Genomic DNA, 20,484 nt, shown 5'->3' on the forward strand with positions numbered 1-20,484 from the left:
GAAGCATCGATCTCATAAACAGTCCGATCACGATTTCGAAACACCACGGGAGATCCTCCCCGCGAAAGGAGGTCCACCGGAGAGGATCAAATAGGATAGAAGTGGGGAGGATCGTAAGCAAGAAGACGGAAGGAGAGGTGGCGCGATGACTGAGAAGATTTCGACGGGGGTTGACCAAGCAAGTCCGTCCTTGACGCGTTTGGTCGCGACCGGTGAAACGATCCTCTCCAATGTGGAATTCGCTGACTCCCTAGGATCGTCGTTCGACCGACGTCCAAGAAGTGGAAGATTGGCGGGGTCGTTGCCGCGCGGATCGTCGTGGAGTGTTGATCGTCAGAGGGAGATCTCGCGATGGCTCGAGCCTATGGTCTCGGGAGAACTGACAGTGGCCTCCGCTCACCGGAGTAAGGTACACCCTACTACCTCACCACTACAACTGCTAGTTGCTTCTGTTACCACTACTAGCTGGATCATGCTACAACTACTACTACTTCTACAACTACTGCTACTTCCACTACTACTGCTGCTGCTACTACTACTACTAATACTACTACTACTGCTACTACTACTACTACTACAATTACTACTACTACTACTACTACTGCTACTAATACTATTACTATCACTACTACTCCTCTACTACTGCTACTAATACTATTACTATCACTACTTCTACTACTGCTACTACTACTACTACTACTACTATTACTACTACTACTGCTACTGCTACTAATACCACTGGTGCTACTATTACTGCTGCTATTAATGCTACCACTATCGGTTGGGATCACTCTCTCCCTTCTGTTTTCTCTGTGTTCGCCTCTCGTCCTACCACGTCGTTCTACCACGCCGATCTCTGACGACTTTCTTTCTCCTCCTTTCGTCCTTCTGTCTCCCATCCTTTATTGCACGCTATCCCGAATCCCTGCCAATCCAGCTTCATTTTCTCTGGCACGGCGGCACTCGTTGTATCGGAGCACCGCGAGACTCGGCGGACGTCCTTACCATATGTGAAAGGCGCACCCACATGGACTCCCTGGCCTGGTTGCACTCGTGTTTATGATTCTGTTACGGGTCCCCGGCTGCGTAGAGCGCCGCGCTGCGTCGCGGGTGCGCGCACTCTGTTTCTCAACCGGCTCAGGGATGCCATGCGGATCATGGACACGTCAATGTTCGCCGCGTCCAATGAGACGTTTTCTGATGCCACGAGACGTGCTACTGACCAACGCTGCGCCGCAGCACGGTGGAGGGAATTTTGATGTCTGCTCGCGTTCCAGCGACTGATTTTGCTCGGCAGCAAACTGCTCGGATTTAACGCTAGAACTACTGATTTTTCATATTTACGTAAGTATATTATATGTGGTTGATTGAAATTGAAATGGTCTGATAAAAATGATTAGAGATACAGAGTGTGTCCTATCAATTCGATACATCTGAAATATTTTTTCTATTTCGGATAATAAACGAAGATATCGTTTATAAAAATCAGAGACATCCTTCGTAGATTGAATTGCGTGCTGTAATTTTTGTTCCAATTTATATTTTATTCGATAAATAAGAATTTGTGTTGGTTCAGATTGATGAAGATAAAACCACAAGTTGTTGCAATTATACTCCTATACGTTTCGTAAAAATCGAAATACGTTTAAAATATCCAGTAGGATGCTAATGCATATAATGCATATACAACAGGAAAAAGAAAGTTAATATAACAGCTAATATAACAAGACAATTACAAGTATCGGTAATCGTGATTCTGCCAATATGCTGCTAAAAAATAGTATCCCATTACAGGAAGCTACCTTGAAAGAAATAGTCTGTTCTTTACATAAAATAGGAAAGCAAGGAATAAACAGAATGCATCGTTCAATTACAAATCCCGATTTTTCCAAAACAAACTTAATAAATCTGAAAAGGGAAATGATGCTGTATAATCTAGTATATCGTCTATCATCCACTGGCAAAAAGCACACGTAACTCACAGGCAAAGAGTATAGAAAGAAAGATATTATAGCGAGTATGACACGCCTAGTAGTCGAAAGAATATCAGGGTGTGACAGGCGAGCAATAATCGTGCGGTATCTTGAGCACCCATTATTCCTAGGCTTTTCCGAGGCAACCGGTTAAGACGCTCAACAGAGCATTGCACTTCGTTGTCCTCGTAGCGAATTGTACGCGAAAGAATAGTGGAATTACGATGCAACCTGTTCGAGAAAAAGAACTAGGGCCACCGTGTTCTCACTGTTTCGCCAAAACTGGTGAAAGACGATTCTCGACTCTCCGCGTTACACAAAATTTTCGTAATTATACTTATTAAGTCGGTCTCTGTCGAAAAACCGGTTGGTATAATTATAGTCACAAATTACATACAAATTTTGGTATAATTGCAGTTTGAAGTCAGCGAAGTTCTTCCAGTGTGTTTTTTTAAGGTCAGTTGCGTAGTTCGAATTATACGTGATGAGTCTTTTAAGTTAAGAAACTTTGAATAATTGCTGTGTAAATTATATGATTAATTACGTTTCCTTTTTTGGAATACGATCATATTTTTTATTACTCTACAGAAATATTGCGTACACACGAAGTTGGAATGAGAACGCCTTAATTTCACCACTATGAAATCACGAAGTATAAAGTACATTAAATTAATAAATTAATATATCAGACAAGGGTTTATATTCTTCATGAATGTGAATCGCTACTTAAAAATCTGTATTGATTTCAATAAAATAAAATAAGTATATGCAATACATTGAACATAGCGTTGTACGAATACTTCCATTCATAAGTATTAGGATACATGTGTAAATTAAAGCAAAACATAAAAGTCATTAGGACTTTTACAAATTTTGAAATTATTATTTTGTTTGGGCCCGTATAAAATATATAAATAATGCAACTAAATCTTTCCTCTCCGTTTTACAAAGAAAATATATGCTACTGCATATATTAGTAATAGATAATTAAAATTAATAGATAATTAAAATTTACTAACTTCGTAAGAGAATAATAAGTTCAAGTTTCCAGTTATTATTATAATTTACCTCTAATTTTTACATTTCGATAAAATTCATATATTTCTATCACAAATTCACTAGGTTGTCCCAATACCTATGGACAATAACGTACATTGACATTTGGAGAATGAAAAATCGATGCGAGTAGAATCAACGACAAGGATCGTCCCAGTGGCAGTGCACACGAGACGACACTGGTCGCGGAAGGAAATCACTCTAACAAAGATAAATATTTGCCGAACAGAGTGTCCATTAGGAGGAACTGGCAGCTTTGGTCTCTGGCAGCGGACACACTGCTGTAGATTTAGGTAGATCTTGCAAATGAGCCTTTACCGTGCACTTGCCACTTTGTTTCCTGGGTAATAAATATGCTCGAACTTGGGAAGGTGCACGTTGGGAGGTGGTCGTGGAAGGGTTGGCCGAGGGGAACGATACAGCATCGTATTTTCTGCCCGTTCATGCGGAATCGGCATGTCGTAGATATCGTTCGCGACCTTCCTCTCTAGCTCTCTCTCTCTCTCTCTCCCCCTCTCCCTCTCCCTCTTTCTCCAGTACACAACCTGAAGAAAGAGCTAGGAGTGTTGGGTTGGGTTGGGTTAACGGTGTATACCGGGGACCGTGTCGATGCTATTCCTTCGTTTGTCCGCCGGTTAGGATGCACAGCCTTTTACGGTGCACGAGGGTGAACCATCAGAACGCGTCCGCGATCGAAAGACGACAATAAGTTGATGCAACAACGCTGTAGCACCGAGAAAAGAAAAAACAGATGTATTTACGGAGTGACTTCATTGCTATGCGAGATGTCGAGACCAGCACTGTGCGCCTCCGTGCATCGGGGATTCGTAACGACCCGTTATTCCGCGACACGAACCAACGGACCAGAGTGTACACGACGAAGACGAAGAGATACGAATCGAGCAATGAGAAATATGAAGAGAGCGTTACAATAGGTAGGACATTGAATGATTCCTCTTCTTTGTTGGTCTTTCTAGGATACTCGCTGTGGAAACGATTCCTCGCAATCTAACTCTTTCGAGGCTGATGGGACAATACGAACTGGGCCAACTCTTAGGAAGATTACAGGGTTTCATAATATTTAGAGGATCATCGAGGCCTATTAAAAAGTGTTCGATTTATTCTTCTCAAATTTGAGTACGTCATAATTCGCGTTATTATATCACTGCGTTATAAACAGCATATTAAATGCATATTAAAGGCAGGTTCTTGACAAATGAAATTTTGCTCGGTTTTCGTGTTACGATATTGGTAATTGGTAGCATGAAAAATTACGTCTCGTATCAATTACTGCTTTTTATTGTACTACTTCGTTTACGAACTCCAAATCTGTCCACGGTTAAGGAGTCGTTCTTTTCACGTTATGGATAGTATAAACGCCTACAACCGCAACATCATCAATCTGACATCGCTAACGCGAAAAGAAAACGCACTCAACGATTTTCCCCGCATCGTTCATCTTCCAGATATACTCGTCAGAGGGCAATGCCGATCGTTATTACAGTCCAGCGAACGCGCGGCAACGGGATTAACGGTTGTCAGAAGGAATATCGCGATAAGCCGTGGCTAAAAGCGAGAACCCTGTGCAGGATTGAGACTGTGGTGACTGGAGGTGCCGCGAGAGCGACACGTTGGTGGACAAAGACGAGTTACCACGGCCCGCGGCCACGCGGCTTTTGAAGTTGTCTTTGGAAGGCGTAATCGCCGCGTGCTATTCCGCGCAGCTTACGCTTTCTGGTAGCATCTGCGAATACATAGCGTGTGGCCGTAGCTAATGTGATCTACGTTCGCGTAGTATACTCGCGTTAAGGAATATATTTTTTTAATGGTTTGTTGTAGGTAGTGAGGACTGCGATCGCGAGTGATCAAAGTGATCAAACGTCCTGCAGACCCATAATTAAAAAACGATAATTTTAATAATATTTCGTTAAGATAATTTGGTAAGATGGTAGACGTTGAAACAATGTCTCATTTGTGATGTCATTGAGATTGTAATGGATAGACTACGGATATTTATGCAGTTTCACATTCCTTTAACTGTAACTAAGGATATGGAACCTAAATAGTGATTTGTTTCACATATTAAATATTATAACGTGTATTTTACTTCCAATGTTTTATATACTTTTGCATATTGCGTGCACCCTCTGCATTTTTGTGTCTTTCTCCGGTGAATGCATAAACATTTGCAGACAAACATATTGAAAGAATTGGATTCGAATATTAATTAATTATATTAGATGGTATCACGCTTTTAAATGGATATTGTAAATGCGAGCATATATGTTGTATGCGAACATGAATGGAACGTAATGAGTATGTAATTAAAGTAATTAAACTGACGAGGAAGAAATAGAGTATTGGATAATGTCTTTTTAATGATTTTTGATATACTATTCTGTAATTAAAGCGTAATTCTCATAAATTTTATTCGTATACATCATAATTATTTTATTTCGTTTCTCCTATTTGTTGGTGAATAATGGTAAGATCTATAGTATACCTACTTTACGCTGAAAGTGCTATGTATTCTTCGCACTATATGTACGTTTAAAGATACCTAAAAGAATAACGTGTAAACGCAAATTAGCTCTGAAAAATTCAAGGTTAATATTTCCTACGCTAACGATAATGAAAACAAAATTGCATGTATCTATTTCGAAAAATTCATCATAATTTTGAGATTGTTATGATAAAAGGACGTTTTCGAAATGTTTTTAGGTCTTGTATAATTTATCATTTCGACTTTTTAATTGTACTCGTAACACCCATTCTCACGAAATGTAAAGGGAAAGCGTCTGTGTCTTGAAAAGGAAAAATTGATGTTTAATTAAAATAGAATTTACGCTTATACGGTCTTTCTTCATGCTTATGAACGAAACGCGAATAGCAAAACGCTATAGCAAAGTTTGCTCACCTATCTTAGTGACACCCTGTATAATATAACAACGCAAGAGAAATTTTCATAGCCTCGAAGCTATTCGTAGCGGTAGGTCTCGGGCGTTATAAACTAAATAAATAATCCCCAGCATCTGGTCTCATCGCATCTGCGTACATGTCGCACAGCAGATTAATAAATCGTTCCCTTCTCTTTTCCCTCGCCTCGCCGACGCGTGCTACCAACGCAAAAATCTAGGTAAGCCCATTTGCCGTAGGACCGCGTAAATCACCGTCATTGTCTTGTTGCTTTATTGCCTTACTGCCTCGCGGACCCCTCTGCCGGCCGATCGGACTCTCTTCTTCACCTTTCCACCCGGCTTCTTGCTCTCTGCTACCATCTCTAGCTACGCTCTCCTATGTTTATCTACATCAAGAATACGACATATTAGTTCAGTGTATCTCGTGCAGGATTTACGATACTCGATCAATGTTTGAGAAAGAAATTGTGAATTTCAGATGTTGAGCTTTTATGTGAATGGATGGCATATTTGTGATTCTTCGGCTTCCAATCGTGGCGTTAAGTCCACTCTGAAGAATCGAACTGGAATGTTCATAAAACGTTGGAAGAATTACAAATATGTCAAGGGAATTGTAATTTTTTCAGTGAAGCATTTGTCGATATCTCTATGCGTGTATCAAGTAAACGAGACTTTAGTTCGGTGTATTTCGTACGTAATTTGCGAGGTACTTTATAGTATTTTATCTGCAAAAAGATACAAACATCTACCAAAAAGAAAGTTTAGAAAATTGATACAACGAAATTTATGTATAACAAGGTAATACTACCTAAAAATTATTATAATTCCTTCGTTCAATTCTACCTTCAGTTCTCATAATCAAACCAAGCTGTCAAATCAGATTCAAGTTGCGAAAGATTAAAAGAAATTTGTTACAAATATGTAGATAAAAATCAACGACATCGTTTCCACGATTTTTCATTTTCCACACACACACACACTCAGATATCTATCGCAAACATTTGCTACAGACAAATCAATGAAATCTATTCCACGATTTTTCATTGTCCACTCAAAGTGAAAAAATTCCATCCCCATACCCATAGCATTTCGATATTATTCCGATTGTATATATCGCCGTGGACGTTTCTTTCATTGCTGCTAGCTACCACCATGGTGGCGCGTTGGTCGAGGATCTTTGATCATCCGGCAGGGATTACGTGGATGAATATAAGTCAACCCCCCCGCGAGAATGAGTAATGCGTTGCCCGTAGCCGCGAATTACCGGCGATAATTCGCAGGGGGGTGAGAAATCTCCGTGGCATACATCGAGATGCATTATAACAGCGCGCGGTAGCCTAATTTTATTGCAGCACCATCCACTAGCTAACACCGCGCGAGATTTGTCGCCGTAAGGATTAAGCCGGATGCCGAAGGCGTTGACCGGATGCAATGGAAATTACGCGGCAACCCTCCCGTGAATTTTATCACGGATAGGATTAGAAACTGTTCGTCGATTCGCAGAAGTTATGACAAGGGACGACGATTCCTTACTTTTGCGAGCCTGTTCGCGAAAGCTTTACGACGATCATCGCTTTAGCGTGCTGGTTTCTTCTTTCAGAGCGGCGAGATTGCCGTGTTCCGAAGTGTTCGCTTTGACCACTGTTTCAAGCTTTATAGCTGAGAAATGACAGCCGTTTGTAATTGTATTTTGCTGGGTCTTGACCACGTAGTTTCTGTTTCAGTATTGGCACTAGAGTGGGACACGTATCAGCGAGGAGATTTAAATTTAACAAATTTGTATCAGTTAAACGCATAATTTGTATATTGAATTTATATATCGAGTTAGTGATAATATCTAGATATTAAGTCACTAAACAAAATTGTTGTATCTCATTTAGGGAGGATATTTAAATTTTAAGTATCTGACTAAAATTTGTCAGTAAAGATATTTAAATTTGCTAAATTTATATTTACTAATCAAAAATTTTATATGATAATTCTGTAGATTGTTTCTGGGCTTGTATTTTCGGAAATGGAATAGTTTATAAAATACCGATTTTATTACAGAATATTTTGCACTTTTATCATTCTATGATACAAATTTCGAATATTTCATCTCTATTTAAAATATTAATATCGAATATAGTGTGCGTTGAAACGGAAATATTTACCTCAATCAGATCTTTGTAATTGCGTGTAATTATTTAAAAATTAGAAATTTTACTTTCGTTCTTGATCATAGTTAAAAAGCCTTTCGCTCGTAATAACAATTTATATTGAAAGAAAAAGAAAGATCGGACAGATTTTTCCTCCGTATGTTATACCGGGAATTACATCGTGTTTTCTCAATGTAGGGTATAGTCTAATGATTCGTCTACTCATGAATCGGTTATTATTTTACGCGTAATTATTCGTTGTGGAATACACATCAGAATGTTCGGTGATTACAGAGGAGTTAACGCAGCTCGTTCGATGCTTTTTTATTGCGAACAACCGTAAAGTATCAATAATAAGTCTTAATTCAACGGTGCGTAAACATATAATTTTTTAACCAGCGTGCGCGACGATTTGCCTAAAACATCAATTTATTTTGTTATTTATATTTTTTTATTACTCCAAAGAACAATTTTCACCGATACAAATGAATTAACTATCTTTATTCTACACCATGTACGATAAAACTTTATACACAATATGTTTGATTGTTAAGAAACATATGCTATAGATGTAAGAATTAAATTGGCTGTTAAATAATTTTATATGGGATTTGTAAGCGTAATTGCAAAATATGATATGATCAAACGCGATTATACATATTTATTACATATATTACACATATGGCATTATACATAACAGAATGATATATTGTATATGAAATATCATATTTACAAGATTTATCTCGCTTTCTCATGCTTCAAATTTTAATATTCATTTGTTAAGTACGATGTTATAGAAGATGAAACTTGCTGTATACAGTACGAGTGTTGTATTTCAACTCAAGTATGTTAGAATTCAATATCGATTAGATTAAGGTATGAATTATTCTAATCATAAAATGAAAATAAAATAAAAATTCTAATCTAAAAATTGCTCTAGAAGGGTGTTGAATGGTATGAACTATACCAGTTACAAATTTCGAGTTTGGAATTGCGACTATGTATTTCGTCATTCCTCGAACGCATTCTCGACTTCAGGTGATCGCGAAACGACCAAAGAGAAAGGAAGAGAGGTGTTCGAGGGCGATGAAATTCTCGAAGGAAAAGGGAATCTGTCCGCCTCGTAGCTGGTGTCCGAGAACGACGCATTCATCGTGTCTAAATCGCGAACACACTTAATACGTAAACGACCTACCCACCAACCCACCTACCTTACGTAGGTAGACATGTATGTATGTATATACATATATAGGGTGTTCAATGTAATGAAAAAATTAGTATTTCAAATTTATCTGGCTGTAATAAATGTTTTCTGAATATGTAGTTTTAATAGTGAACTCCAAATCGCTATACATCTCCTAAATAGAGCGATATAATTTTGTTTTCGTCATAATAATATAAATAGGAGATATTAATAAGAAATAAGGAATTTAAATAATAAACAACGTATATTCTACAATTTTTTTAACATCTTCTCTACGACCTTTTAGCGCAAAAAACATGTAAATTCTCTACGAAATATTGTGAAAGTAGTTGCAACTGCTAAAGTGATTCATTTTACTTTCTGTGGTCAAGTTACGATCATAAATCCTGTGGCCAGAAAAGAGAAATTTTCGTAAATGGTCCTGCGTAATTTGATAGCCAGAAACCTATAACATAAGAGGAATTCACATTCTGATAACTAAATTCAATGGGTAGAAGCTCGCGTTGATATTCATTCGACTAAGATTACATTTCAATAGATAGAATTCTGCCGTATTTCTCTTTCCTAATCGTCTAATTCTAATTACACGTTAAATTATCACGGACGATTGAAATATCGTGCAGAACGTTAGAACGAACACCCTGTATGTACACATACGTAGAGAAACAGGGCCGGTGTGATATCACGACATCGGGATGCAGATGTTTAAGCCCACGAGAGCATAAGTTGGTAGGAGGAAGACATGCTGGTACCCGCGCTTAAACTATACTCGTTACACGGTGTTATTAATGGTCGATGTTTCGCGCTGGCCCAAGCGCGTATTCACGCGTCGCTCTAACCTGCGAACGCCCACGGGACGGAATCGTCTGATTCGTCCCGCGGGATATCGCTTGACCCAGAAGATTTAATTAACGAACGCTGTGTTTGCGGGTATAACGCGAGACGCGGCTCTACAACAGCGTAGGTGAGTGCCACGCTGATCTGTCGGAAGTGAAACTTTGCCACGTTTTGAGAAGTTGAATCCTTCGGATATTTGATATTCGAGATTAAAGAAGCAGAGAAGAAGAGAGAATTCCTTGCAAAGGGTAATGACTGTGGGAAAGAACGCGATCCGTGTGTGTTCTATGCGTATGTATTGCGCGATACTTGATCTTGTTATTGTGTCTTCAACCCTTAGGGGAATTTTATGCTTCGATTTAGCAGTCATGCTAAACTGGAACTGGTGGTACAAGTGAGAGCAGATAGTTTTATATGACAAAATATATAAGATGAAAACGTAGAATACGGAAAAATCGATGTTAGATATTTGGCTAGCGTGCATTTGAGTGTTTTGATGGTGTACGATAATGTGCATCTGTTCTAATTACACTATCACTTACAGAAAAGTTATGAGAATTGGTAGCTATGATAAAGTGACTAATTCAGATTGAAAACCGTGATCTTTCTAGTAGTATATTTTCAAAATACGTTTGTCAATCATCCAAATCACGTATTCTGTAATTGTATGGATTGTTTCTTCCTTTCAATTTAAACAATACTAATAATATTCTTGCATTCGCATATGCTCACAATACAAACAGAAAATTTGCATGCATATCATTTTAATTGCAACAACAACCACATAATTTGCAACATAATATGACAATTTCAGGGAAGGTTACGTAATTGTCATAAATTTTCTTATCATGAGATTCATTGTATAGACAAGCATACATAACATATAATTCGATTCAGTCTCGTTACATCCTGTTTTTCTATTTTTCGATGCAGTTACAATTTTTTCATGACTCGACTCTTTCTCGTTTCCATAAATACTATAGAAACTATATCTAGTGGGTACACTAGAGGCACGCAATGACAAACGAAATTCATTCTGAAAGTCATTTTTTTAGCCACATTTCAAGGTCATCGTCGTTTTTTCAATGGAACCATATATTTTTTAACATATTAAGCGATCCATTTCGACATTCTCTATAAAAAAAAATATATTAGCCTATTCATGCCGGAAAACTTGTGAGTTTAACAAATATTTTAACTTTAATTTTGTTAAATTTAATGTACGAAAGACAAGGAAAGACGCGAAGAGACATTCTTGTGTTTGCGTTGTCTTTGTCTTTCATGTACTAAATTTAACAAAATTAAATTAAAGTTAAAATACCTGCTAAACTACTAAATAGTTTAGGTTTCGGCACAGATAGGTTAATATCTTTTTTATAGGGAATGCCGAGATGCATCGGTTGATGTATTAAAAAATATATGGTTTCGTTAGAAAAAAATGATAACGACCTGTTTCCATCCGAATACTCCACCCTGTATATTAATTTTATTTGATACATTATTACATATGTTATATTTTTGTTTTACGTATTATACTTTGTGTCTATTATAATAATGTAATTCCAATGTATAATATACAGAGTCCTGTACATAACTGGGACAAGCTCTCGTGTCTTCAAAGCGGTTACAGATGGATAAAAATACTATATTTCGAAATTAGGTCGTATTCAATGATGCAAAAATCTGAGAATAATTCTGTTCTTTTTTTTGCAATTTTTTTGAAGGAAGTTTCTCAATTGCGTAGTAAACTCTGTATAATAATGTAATTTCTCCATTTGCTTATTACATAAAAAATCCAAACAATGCGTGTGTTCAAGCTTGTTAAAATCATGTCCATCTCGAGATCTAACGATGACTTCTATTACCGCAAAAAATATACGTGTACTCTTAGAAAAAAAAAGAACTGTACTTCCAATGCATTTTGTAATCTGCATATCAATGACTTATATGCCTCATATTGAAGTAGTTTCGCTTTTATTCCTTCCTTGTTACGTCAGTGGGAGGTTGCAGTCTCACGGAGAGGGTACTTTATATATATAGCAAAGATTTTCCAATCTGTTTCATAACGATCGAGGATGTCATAAAACATGGACACATTCCCTTCGGGTTTATTGAACGCGTAGTGTACTTTTCATAAAAATCTCGGAATAAAAGTGACGATGTTAAAATACAAAACATACGCTTATCTGTATTTAATGTTTTATTTGATTCATAAAGACGTTATTGACGCGGTAATATGTACGTATGAATTTATTTTTCTTTTCTCGTAACCTTTCTTGTTACTGGTAAAAGAATTATTGATCAAACAAGGAAAGATTGGACGATTTACGTCTCGTTGAGTAACCACATTTTTTGTGATTTAGGTGATGAGGAAGATACGTTGCATGTCAGTACAAAAATTCGCCTGAAGATTTACAAAGGGTTTGTGAAATATGGTGACATTCTTTTCAATGACCTTGTGTCATTATACGGATATGACAATTCGTATCGTTAAATACTTTTTAAATTCTTGCGGAAGGAATATCATTAACAGTCCGAAATATAATTAAATTCGTTATTTCGTTTTGTACTGTACTTATATCTAGTAATTGTATGTTGAAGTTTCTGGTGAAACAAATTTTTCATTTCATGTTTTATAGTTTAAAGGTGATATCTGACAGAATTTCAACTGATATTAAGTATAATCGACAACTAAAAAAGCAGTAGAACAAGTGAACATTGCTATTTGATATTAATTTAAAATTCTTTAAAATATTGCTTTTGAAATACCTACATATAATGAAAAATATTGATGAAACTGAAATGCTGAAAATTGATGAAAACTGATCGAAAACTTTTCTATACCAGAGTATTCGCTTATTACTATACGCAACTCCATCGAACATTAAACTTCATAAAATGTTCACTTAAAATTAATAAACGTCTTATTACAAAACTATTTTGCACGACTATAGTAACAGCTCTCACTTCACATCCACCGAGAGCATGATTACGAATCCAGGAAGCATTGCAGACGACATATTGCCCGACCGAGACAGTATCCTCTATATACATGGATTCATGGAGAATACGGAAGCAGAGAACGTTCGGATAATAATTAAAGGTATTACTATCACGTGATGCAAAAAGGCAATAAGTAACAGGAAAATAAGACGATCGAGTTTACGATTTCGCGTTTGCAGCCTATCTGGACAAGGGAGACGTGAACATCATTGCACTGGATTGGGGAGATATAGCATTTCATATTAATTACGTTCACGTGTCCGGTCAAATTGTCACAATAGCGAAGGCGGTTGCTGAATCCCTAAACAAACTCGTCGATCTGATCGATTTAAACACGTTGCACGTGGTTGGGCATTCTTTGGGCGCTCACATAGCTGGGAATATCGGCAGATACGCGAATGTCAATCTTAGTCGAATAACGGGTGAGTTATAAGTTTTATAAAAGGTAAGGTAATTTCGTGTATAACCGTGACATTTATTTTTATACGAAAGCCAGTTGTATATGTCTCCCGGTAGAAGATTTTTTTAGAGAAATAAGAGATATACATTTAGTAAAAATAGGGGTATTGTCATCTGATGTTAAATTAATTAACGAATGTACATTGGTTATAATAGTTGAATAGTAAATTCTGGATAAAAATTTATCAGAAATTTATCAACTTACAAAATTTACCAAAATCAGTACGATAATAAAATATTTCTTATAACACGAATAAAGATGTCTACACCCTCATAAGGACAAGCGTTTACAAGTATACGAATATTTTCATAAACATTTTAGAGGAATAATTATTTAGAGCAATGATCCAACAGCGTGGTGCCCGACATATTAATACGTCATTATAAACAGTAGATTGTGTATTACGTGAAAACCAGAAGACTACTAATCTCCTAATACAGGCTTAGATCCAGCGCTTCCGTTGTTTTATCCTTCTACGTGTCACATCAGATCAACCGACGCCGAAGCCGTTGTTATCCTTCACACTGATGGTGGATTTTATGGGACAGCTACTAACACGGGAACTGTTGACTTTTACGCAAACGGGGGCATCAGTGTTCAACCGGGTTGTCCTATAATCTTCGGTGGAGGTAAATCATAATATTTTGTCGTTAAGACATCCCGGTGGTTCATTCTCATAGAATATAGAAAATTTTAATAGCGATCAAATACAGCATTTATACAATCTGATAACCGGTTATCATTGTAATTTATAAAGGATCCACTTACGTTGTTTGCTTACCGTAATCGTTGTCATCTATCGTAAATGGTCGATGGCCAGGAAAAAATTCAAAGCACTAGTGAAATATCCTTTTAATGTTAGATTCTCCTTTTTTTCCTTATATGTCTATACTGTGATATTATTTGTATCGGAAATTAGAGTTGATCGACTAGAAGATGAAGTTAAATTCCAGTCTATAAAGCAAATTATTTCGACGACGTCAGAGTCGGATTATATCCCTTCGTAACTTTTTTTACAATGCTTCCTCTTTTATTTTAAAAGGGTTAATTATTAATTGAGTAATATTAGGTGATCGTATTATTATTTATTAATTATTTATTTAAAAATCAAACCATTTTTTGTCATTGAGTGAGATTTGCCAATTTTTCTTGAAATATTTTATTCTAATTTCCAATTAAAATTCTTGCAGTCTATGTTAATTTTTAATTGATGGTTTTCATGTAAAAATATTTTTCTCGAAAGAATTCTGCAGCCATCAAAGGTCTACCCGAATATATGCAGAGTCTCTAATGAATCCGAAAGCGTTTCCGGCGCATAATTGTCTTAACGAAATTGCCGATACCGAGGAAATCTATTTTGGAGATTCGACACCAAAGAACATGTAAATAAAATTCCCTATGTCAGTATATTAAAGTTTGCAACGTGATCATAACATCGTGTTTCATTTCAGATATGGAACGTATTGTTTCACTACCAACGCCAAGCCACCCTATGGCAAAACTAATTAAAATTTCCGTTTCTTAGATAATATAATAATACTTTACCTTATAGACTAGTCATTTTATTTCGTAGATTTGTTTTGGATCTGTCATCATTTTAGTGAATATAAGCTTTAAGATTAAATACATCACTCGCTATAAATCCTATCTGCATAAACCCTTTTCGTTTCCATCGTTTCTTAAATTCACATCATAAATTAGTTTTGAAGTTTATCTTCTGATTTATCTCTATATTGTGATTTCCTTTTCGTAATGATAATACTTCTTTTTAACACTGAGAGAATAATTTTACGAGCTATGGGATAAATCTTTTCACGGAAAACGCAATAGATTTCAAACATCGTCGTATCATGGTACCTGCAGATGACAAGCAACACTTTATTATCGTCTATTCTCACAGTATACGCGTAGCAGACAAGCGAGCATAACCATACGCAGTCTATCTTAGGATTGCAAATTCAAAAAGGACTATCTGACAACCCACGCTACTGTGTAGTTCTCCATTGCTAATCAATTGACGCTGCATCGAGGGTTCTTTAACCCTATTGTGTTCCATCAAGGATACACACATGGTTGAGTGTGCTCTAAGAAATTTACTTCCACGAAAATCTCTTAACAATTTATCAACGTTGTTTTCGTATACGCATATACAGAGTGCCTATGCTGCTAACAAGAATTTCTTTTCAATAACAAACAAGAAACAGAGAGAGAATATATTAATACATATCATTACTAATACTGTTATTATTAATATTTAATTTAACGGGTATATTTATGAACAAATAAAAGTGTCGTTAATGTGAAAAGATAATATCTTTATCATGTACAGTCTGTTTCATTATTAACTACTTCATTTCCTGCGTCTGGAAGCCACAAATAGCATTTCCGTTCGCGAATGCTGAACTCGTCTGAAAGATTAAATCTACCTACCGATTTGGCAAAGTGACGCATGAATAGCTGCTTATAATTTCATTTTAAACGTTCATCGTCATGAATAATTAATAAGAATCGCGACGTTCCTCTTGACGCGTATTGTACCCGGAACCTCCCATTCAACGACGATAACATTCCACGTATTTATTACTTACATCTCGCAACAGCAAGCCAGAAGTGTCCTATTTTTCATGTTTTATGTACGTATTACTATAATCAAATTAGTGATTTTTTATTACGTATGTTAAGGGTGGTTGGTAACTGGTGGTACAAGCGGAAAGGGGGGGAATTTTTTTATTTTTTTTTAATTTTTCCATCGAGACAACGATCTACAGTGAGATCCGTTATAACGAGACGTGATAAAGTGCACACGTACCGAGTGAAAATTCAAAGTCGATTTTCTCGAAAACAAAGCCTCAAACGAAAAATTTTTATTCTATATTTTCGACTTCTTTTTTCGCGTAGAATTACCCCTTTCCGCTTGTACCACCAGTTACCAACAACCCTGTATATATGTTATCAAAATTAACTTTTATTCAAAATTTTTATGTGATTTGTCAGTTGCTCCGTTACCTTATTTTAAATAACATGATTTTTGTGATAACATATTCGAGAAATTTTTATTAATTCTCGATTATAACGTAAGATTCTGTGAAACTGTACTCAGAAATTCTTTAAAAACATCCAGTTTAGTATAATTAGTCTGTGTTAACTCCGCGAAAGCCGCGCTAATTGTAAGCAAAGTAGAACCATTGTGGAAATAAATTTAGTGCTGGCATCGAAGAAAATTCGTGCTCTATACAAAGCAGCCTATGCCTTGATTGTAATTTATAACCCATTCACCAAATTACTGCGATTACGCAGTAAAACGCCGCACAGTAATGTTCAATTCTACCTGCCTAATTGAAACACATGCGTCTACTGTTCAGATATCCAACCGTTCGAAGACTGACCCAACGTGTAGTTAATTGTGTTGTTAACATGCATAACCGCGACGCGGCAGCTAGCTGCGTAAAGCAATGTTCGCGCACGCGAATGCATTCTAATCGAACCAATTAAATTAACCTGACAGCGCAACTGGTTCGTTACCAACGGGCATCCGTGTGCCCGCGAGAACTCTTGCCATTCGCGTCGTTCGAAAGACTTCCGAAAAACAACTGCCACTTTTCTCTTCCTGGCTACGCGTTCTGCAAATTATCAACAGGCTACGCGATATTTCAACCGGCGCGCAGCGATACCCGAACGGGCACGATACATCAATTTCATCGCGGTTTCTATACGCCGGTCGCTTAGAGATTTCTTAAACGCACCATTGCAATTCATACTGTCACCATACTGGAATTTAATTGGTACAACGTATTTACGAATAATACTATTTATCTGCTGTGTATCTCGTGTATTTTTATTTCATATTGTGCATTTCATTGTAATAATTGGAATTCCTATTGTAATCTCCTATTGAGTTATTATTCAGGAAGTGACAACAAATAAATACATTTACATTTATTACTGTCTGAATATATTTGAATATATTTGACAATATAGGAAATATTGCTCTTTTTACTTCTACATTCAAACTGGACAAATACCTTTGTCTCTTATTGTATATCATATCGATTGATTATTTTTGGTAATCGTAATTGTATTCTGTAAAATTAAGACATTTCATCAGCTATTGTATCTATACAAATGATTTTGTTCACCTCTTCTCCGTATGTTCAAATAAACTTGCAACGAATTAGAATTACGCAAACGTCAATTCGTAAACAATTACGATACTATTCGCATAATGTTATCGTAATACGTTCACAATCGTCCTCTTAATATATTCATCCTAATTAAATCAATACGTAATAACGACTCTCGAACAGGATTCGGACATCGCGCAAAAGTGAATGAAACGCAAGAAGCGTAAGTTGGATCGCTTCCGTAATCTTATCGATATCAGTATTGCCGTCGGAGAAATCAACGAGCCACCATCTGAATAGATACTGTTCGCCGAGGATCGGAACGCGAAGGAACAGGATCATTAACAACACCTATGACGCAAGGAAATGTCTAACGTCCAAGGTTGAATCCCGAGACCATTCATGCTTCACTGAATAAGACGAAACAAATACAATCGTTATGTATCCGCGGGACCCCTTCTTCCGCCAAGCTAAACAAGAATCCCCATACACAATCCGTTCACAGGGATAGCACGTATAATGCGCCTCCGCATCTACCGTGATGCCGGCTCGCCAGCACGAGTGTTGCGCGCACGAGGCGGTGCAACCGGTGCGCCTCTCCAGAGGGCATAATTCTTTGATCTCGATTTTTGTCCACTCACCCGCCCCCTCTGCTGCAGTCAACCTCGCCCAATCCTCATGCTCAGAGCCAGCTTCCCCGTGGACGATGCTGTTGCCGTTGCTGCTTCGTCGTTCTACATCGCGTACCGCCCTCTCTCCGCACAGAAAATTCAAGACCGGTTAATCCAGATTAACTTTGAGCCGACGTACTGTACGTAGGTAAGCACACGTGTACGAACGCCTCTGTACACATGTACATACATGCTCGTGAACATGTGCTCAAGTATGTGCACGAGTCTGTGGTGGCGAGCCTCGATCGGGAGTAACGATCTTCCGCGATCAAAATGCAACGATACTTTCCCCCTGGAGCACTCGCCGGACCTGTCCTACCGCTGCACCGAGCCTCCTCTTCGCACAGGCAGAATTACGGACGCGTGCAACGTCTGCGAGCGTCGTGACCTACGAATCCGTAGAAAAACAACCGCCGCATCGCTTCAATGAGAGGGGAACGTGCAAGGTGGAATTTGAAGTTTGCAGTTTAGATAGGGATGAGATTGCGATTTTTAGTTGGGTGGCTCGCACGGTTTGCTGGGTATTGTGACAAAGGAAATGAGGATTGACGTGGTGTCGGTTTTACGGTTGGTTGGCTAAAATTATTTTTCGACGCAGTTAGGATCTTGGATATACAGAATGCCTACATATGCAAACTTGAATTCCGTATTTGGTTCTCTCCTCACATCGTTTTGACCATCTCAGCCAAAAATGTTAAACTTTGACTCGTCCGAAAAGATGACTTTGCCCCAAAACGAATTATCTTTATTAATGTAGGTTTTTGCAAAAGTCAATCTTTTTTTATGATTTACATCTGCCATGAAAATCATTGTTTCGTAAGATTCGTCGACATAATTCCAAATGAACTTTTTTATGAAACATGTCAGCTACCATACTTGCGAGTTGAGGAGCGGATGTAATAGGATTTTTTTTAATTCGGGAATGATAACTTTCTCTGCTCTTCCAGTCAATTTCTTTGGTCGACCTGATCGAGCTTTGTTTGCAAGCGATTTGCCGTTCTCATGTAATCGGAATATTATTTCTCTTTTACACTTTTTTGTTTCAGACCTTTTGGTATTCATTTTAAATACTATTGTGCACACTTTTACGTTACTGTTGCTGAAACGATATCCTAACATCGAGTGAACGTACCAATATTTTTATTTAGCAATGATGTTTACATTCGGTGAAAAGGAAGATGAAAAACTATCAACAGTGTCACAGCGTTCGAATACTTTTATGAGACACTGTATGTATTATAGAATACGTATATCCAAAAAGTATATATGAATACATGAGATGCGTTTGAGTATGAATATATTTGAATATAGGCAGTGAAAGTTCATTTGTCTGAACTCATCGAAGGACAAACAATTCATATAACTGAAGTCAATGGAAATTTCAAAATTTCAAAATTTTATTCCTATAAATGAAACGTAAATAAACTGAATTCTACTGCATACACGAGTTACACTACAGTTTACATCGTTGGAAATAAAAAGAAGTTTGGAAATGTCTCGCGAAATTACATAATTAAAGATTTCGAAACATGCGACTGCACTGTATATTAGGTTGTCCGAAAAGTTTCTTTCGTTTTATAAGGAAATAATGAATACACGACATTTCCCGTTATATTCCGTTTATATTGTTTTATCGAATTACGTATGATCCATTTTGTTCTATCAAGATAAAGATTACAACGTTCGACAGGTTAGGTTTCATGCTTGTATAAAGTAGCGTCGTTGTAAAAGACATGTCTGTAAAAGAAAGACACTTTCCGGACAACCTAATACCTGTGCTTAAAAGTAAGGGGAAACTAAACATATTTAGCATTGCACGTTGGTGAGATCGTTATTGCTTGCAGTTTACCTACTTTTAATTTATGAATTTAGAATTCTACTTCGGATTGAGAAGCTTTCTCTGGCAAACGTAATAATAATTGTCTTAATCTGTCTGAAAGTGAAAAGCCTAAAAAAAGATTTGAGAAACTCTGCGCGTTATCCGAAGAAACTTCAGAATATCAACCACCACAAAATCTAGGCTACCAAATGAAATACACATATATTGCAAGATCAACGAGATACGGGTCTACAAAATAATCCGCACCAATAAATGGGCATCGC

At 37.1% G+C, this 20,484-nt stretch overlaps 1 protein-coding gene across 1 annotated transcript; it reads left to right on the top strand.

The window, feature by feature from the left end:
- The first annotated feature begins 9,844 nt into the window (after positions 1-9,844).
- On the top strand, positions 9,845-17,332 carry LOC126873417 (lipase member H-A-like). The gene is made up of 7 exons (XM_050634260.1): positions 9,845-12,364; positions 12,490-12,547; positions 13,081-13,229; positions 13,309-13,551; positions 14,030-14,218; positions 14,833-14,971; positions 15,041-17,332. The coding sequence occupies exons 1-7, from the start codon at positions 12,286-12,288 to the stop codon at positions 15,096-15,098; spliced, it is 915 nt and encodes a 304-aa protein (XP_050490217.1). The 5' UTR covers positions 9,845-12,285; the 3' UTR covers positions 15,099-17,332.
- Positions 17,333-20,484: the final 3,152 nt, after the last annotated feature.

The sequence above is a fragment of the Bombus huntii genome, chromosome 2, assembly GCF_024542735.1.
Source record: "Bombus huntii isolate Logan2020A chromosome 2, iyBomHunt1.1, whole genome shotgun sequence".
Classification (NCBI taxonomy): domain Eukaryota; kingdom Metazoa; phylum Arthropoda; class Insecta; order Hymenoptera; family Apidae; genus Bombus; species Bombus huntii.

Coding starts and splice junctions, on each gene's coding strand:
- LOC126873417 (XM_050634260.1), top strand. CDS start 12,286: ATGTTAAAATACAAAACATACGCTTATCTGTATTTAATGTTTTATTTG. Junction 12,365..12,489: donor CGTTATTGACGCGGTAATAT/GTACGTATGAAT, acceptor TTTGTGATTTAG/GTGATGAGGAAGATACGTTG. Junction 13,230..13,308: donor CGTTCGGATAATAATTAAAG/GTATTACTATCA, acceptor TCGCGTTTGCAG/CCTATCTGGACAAGGGAGAC.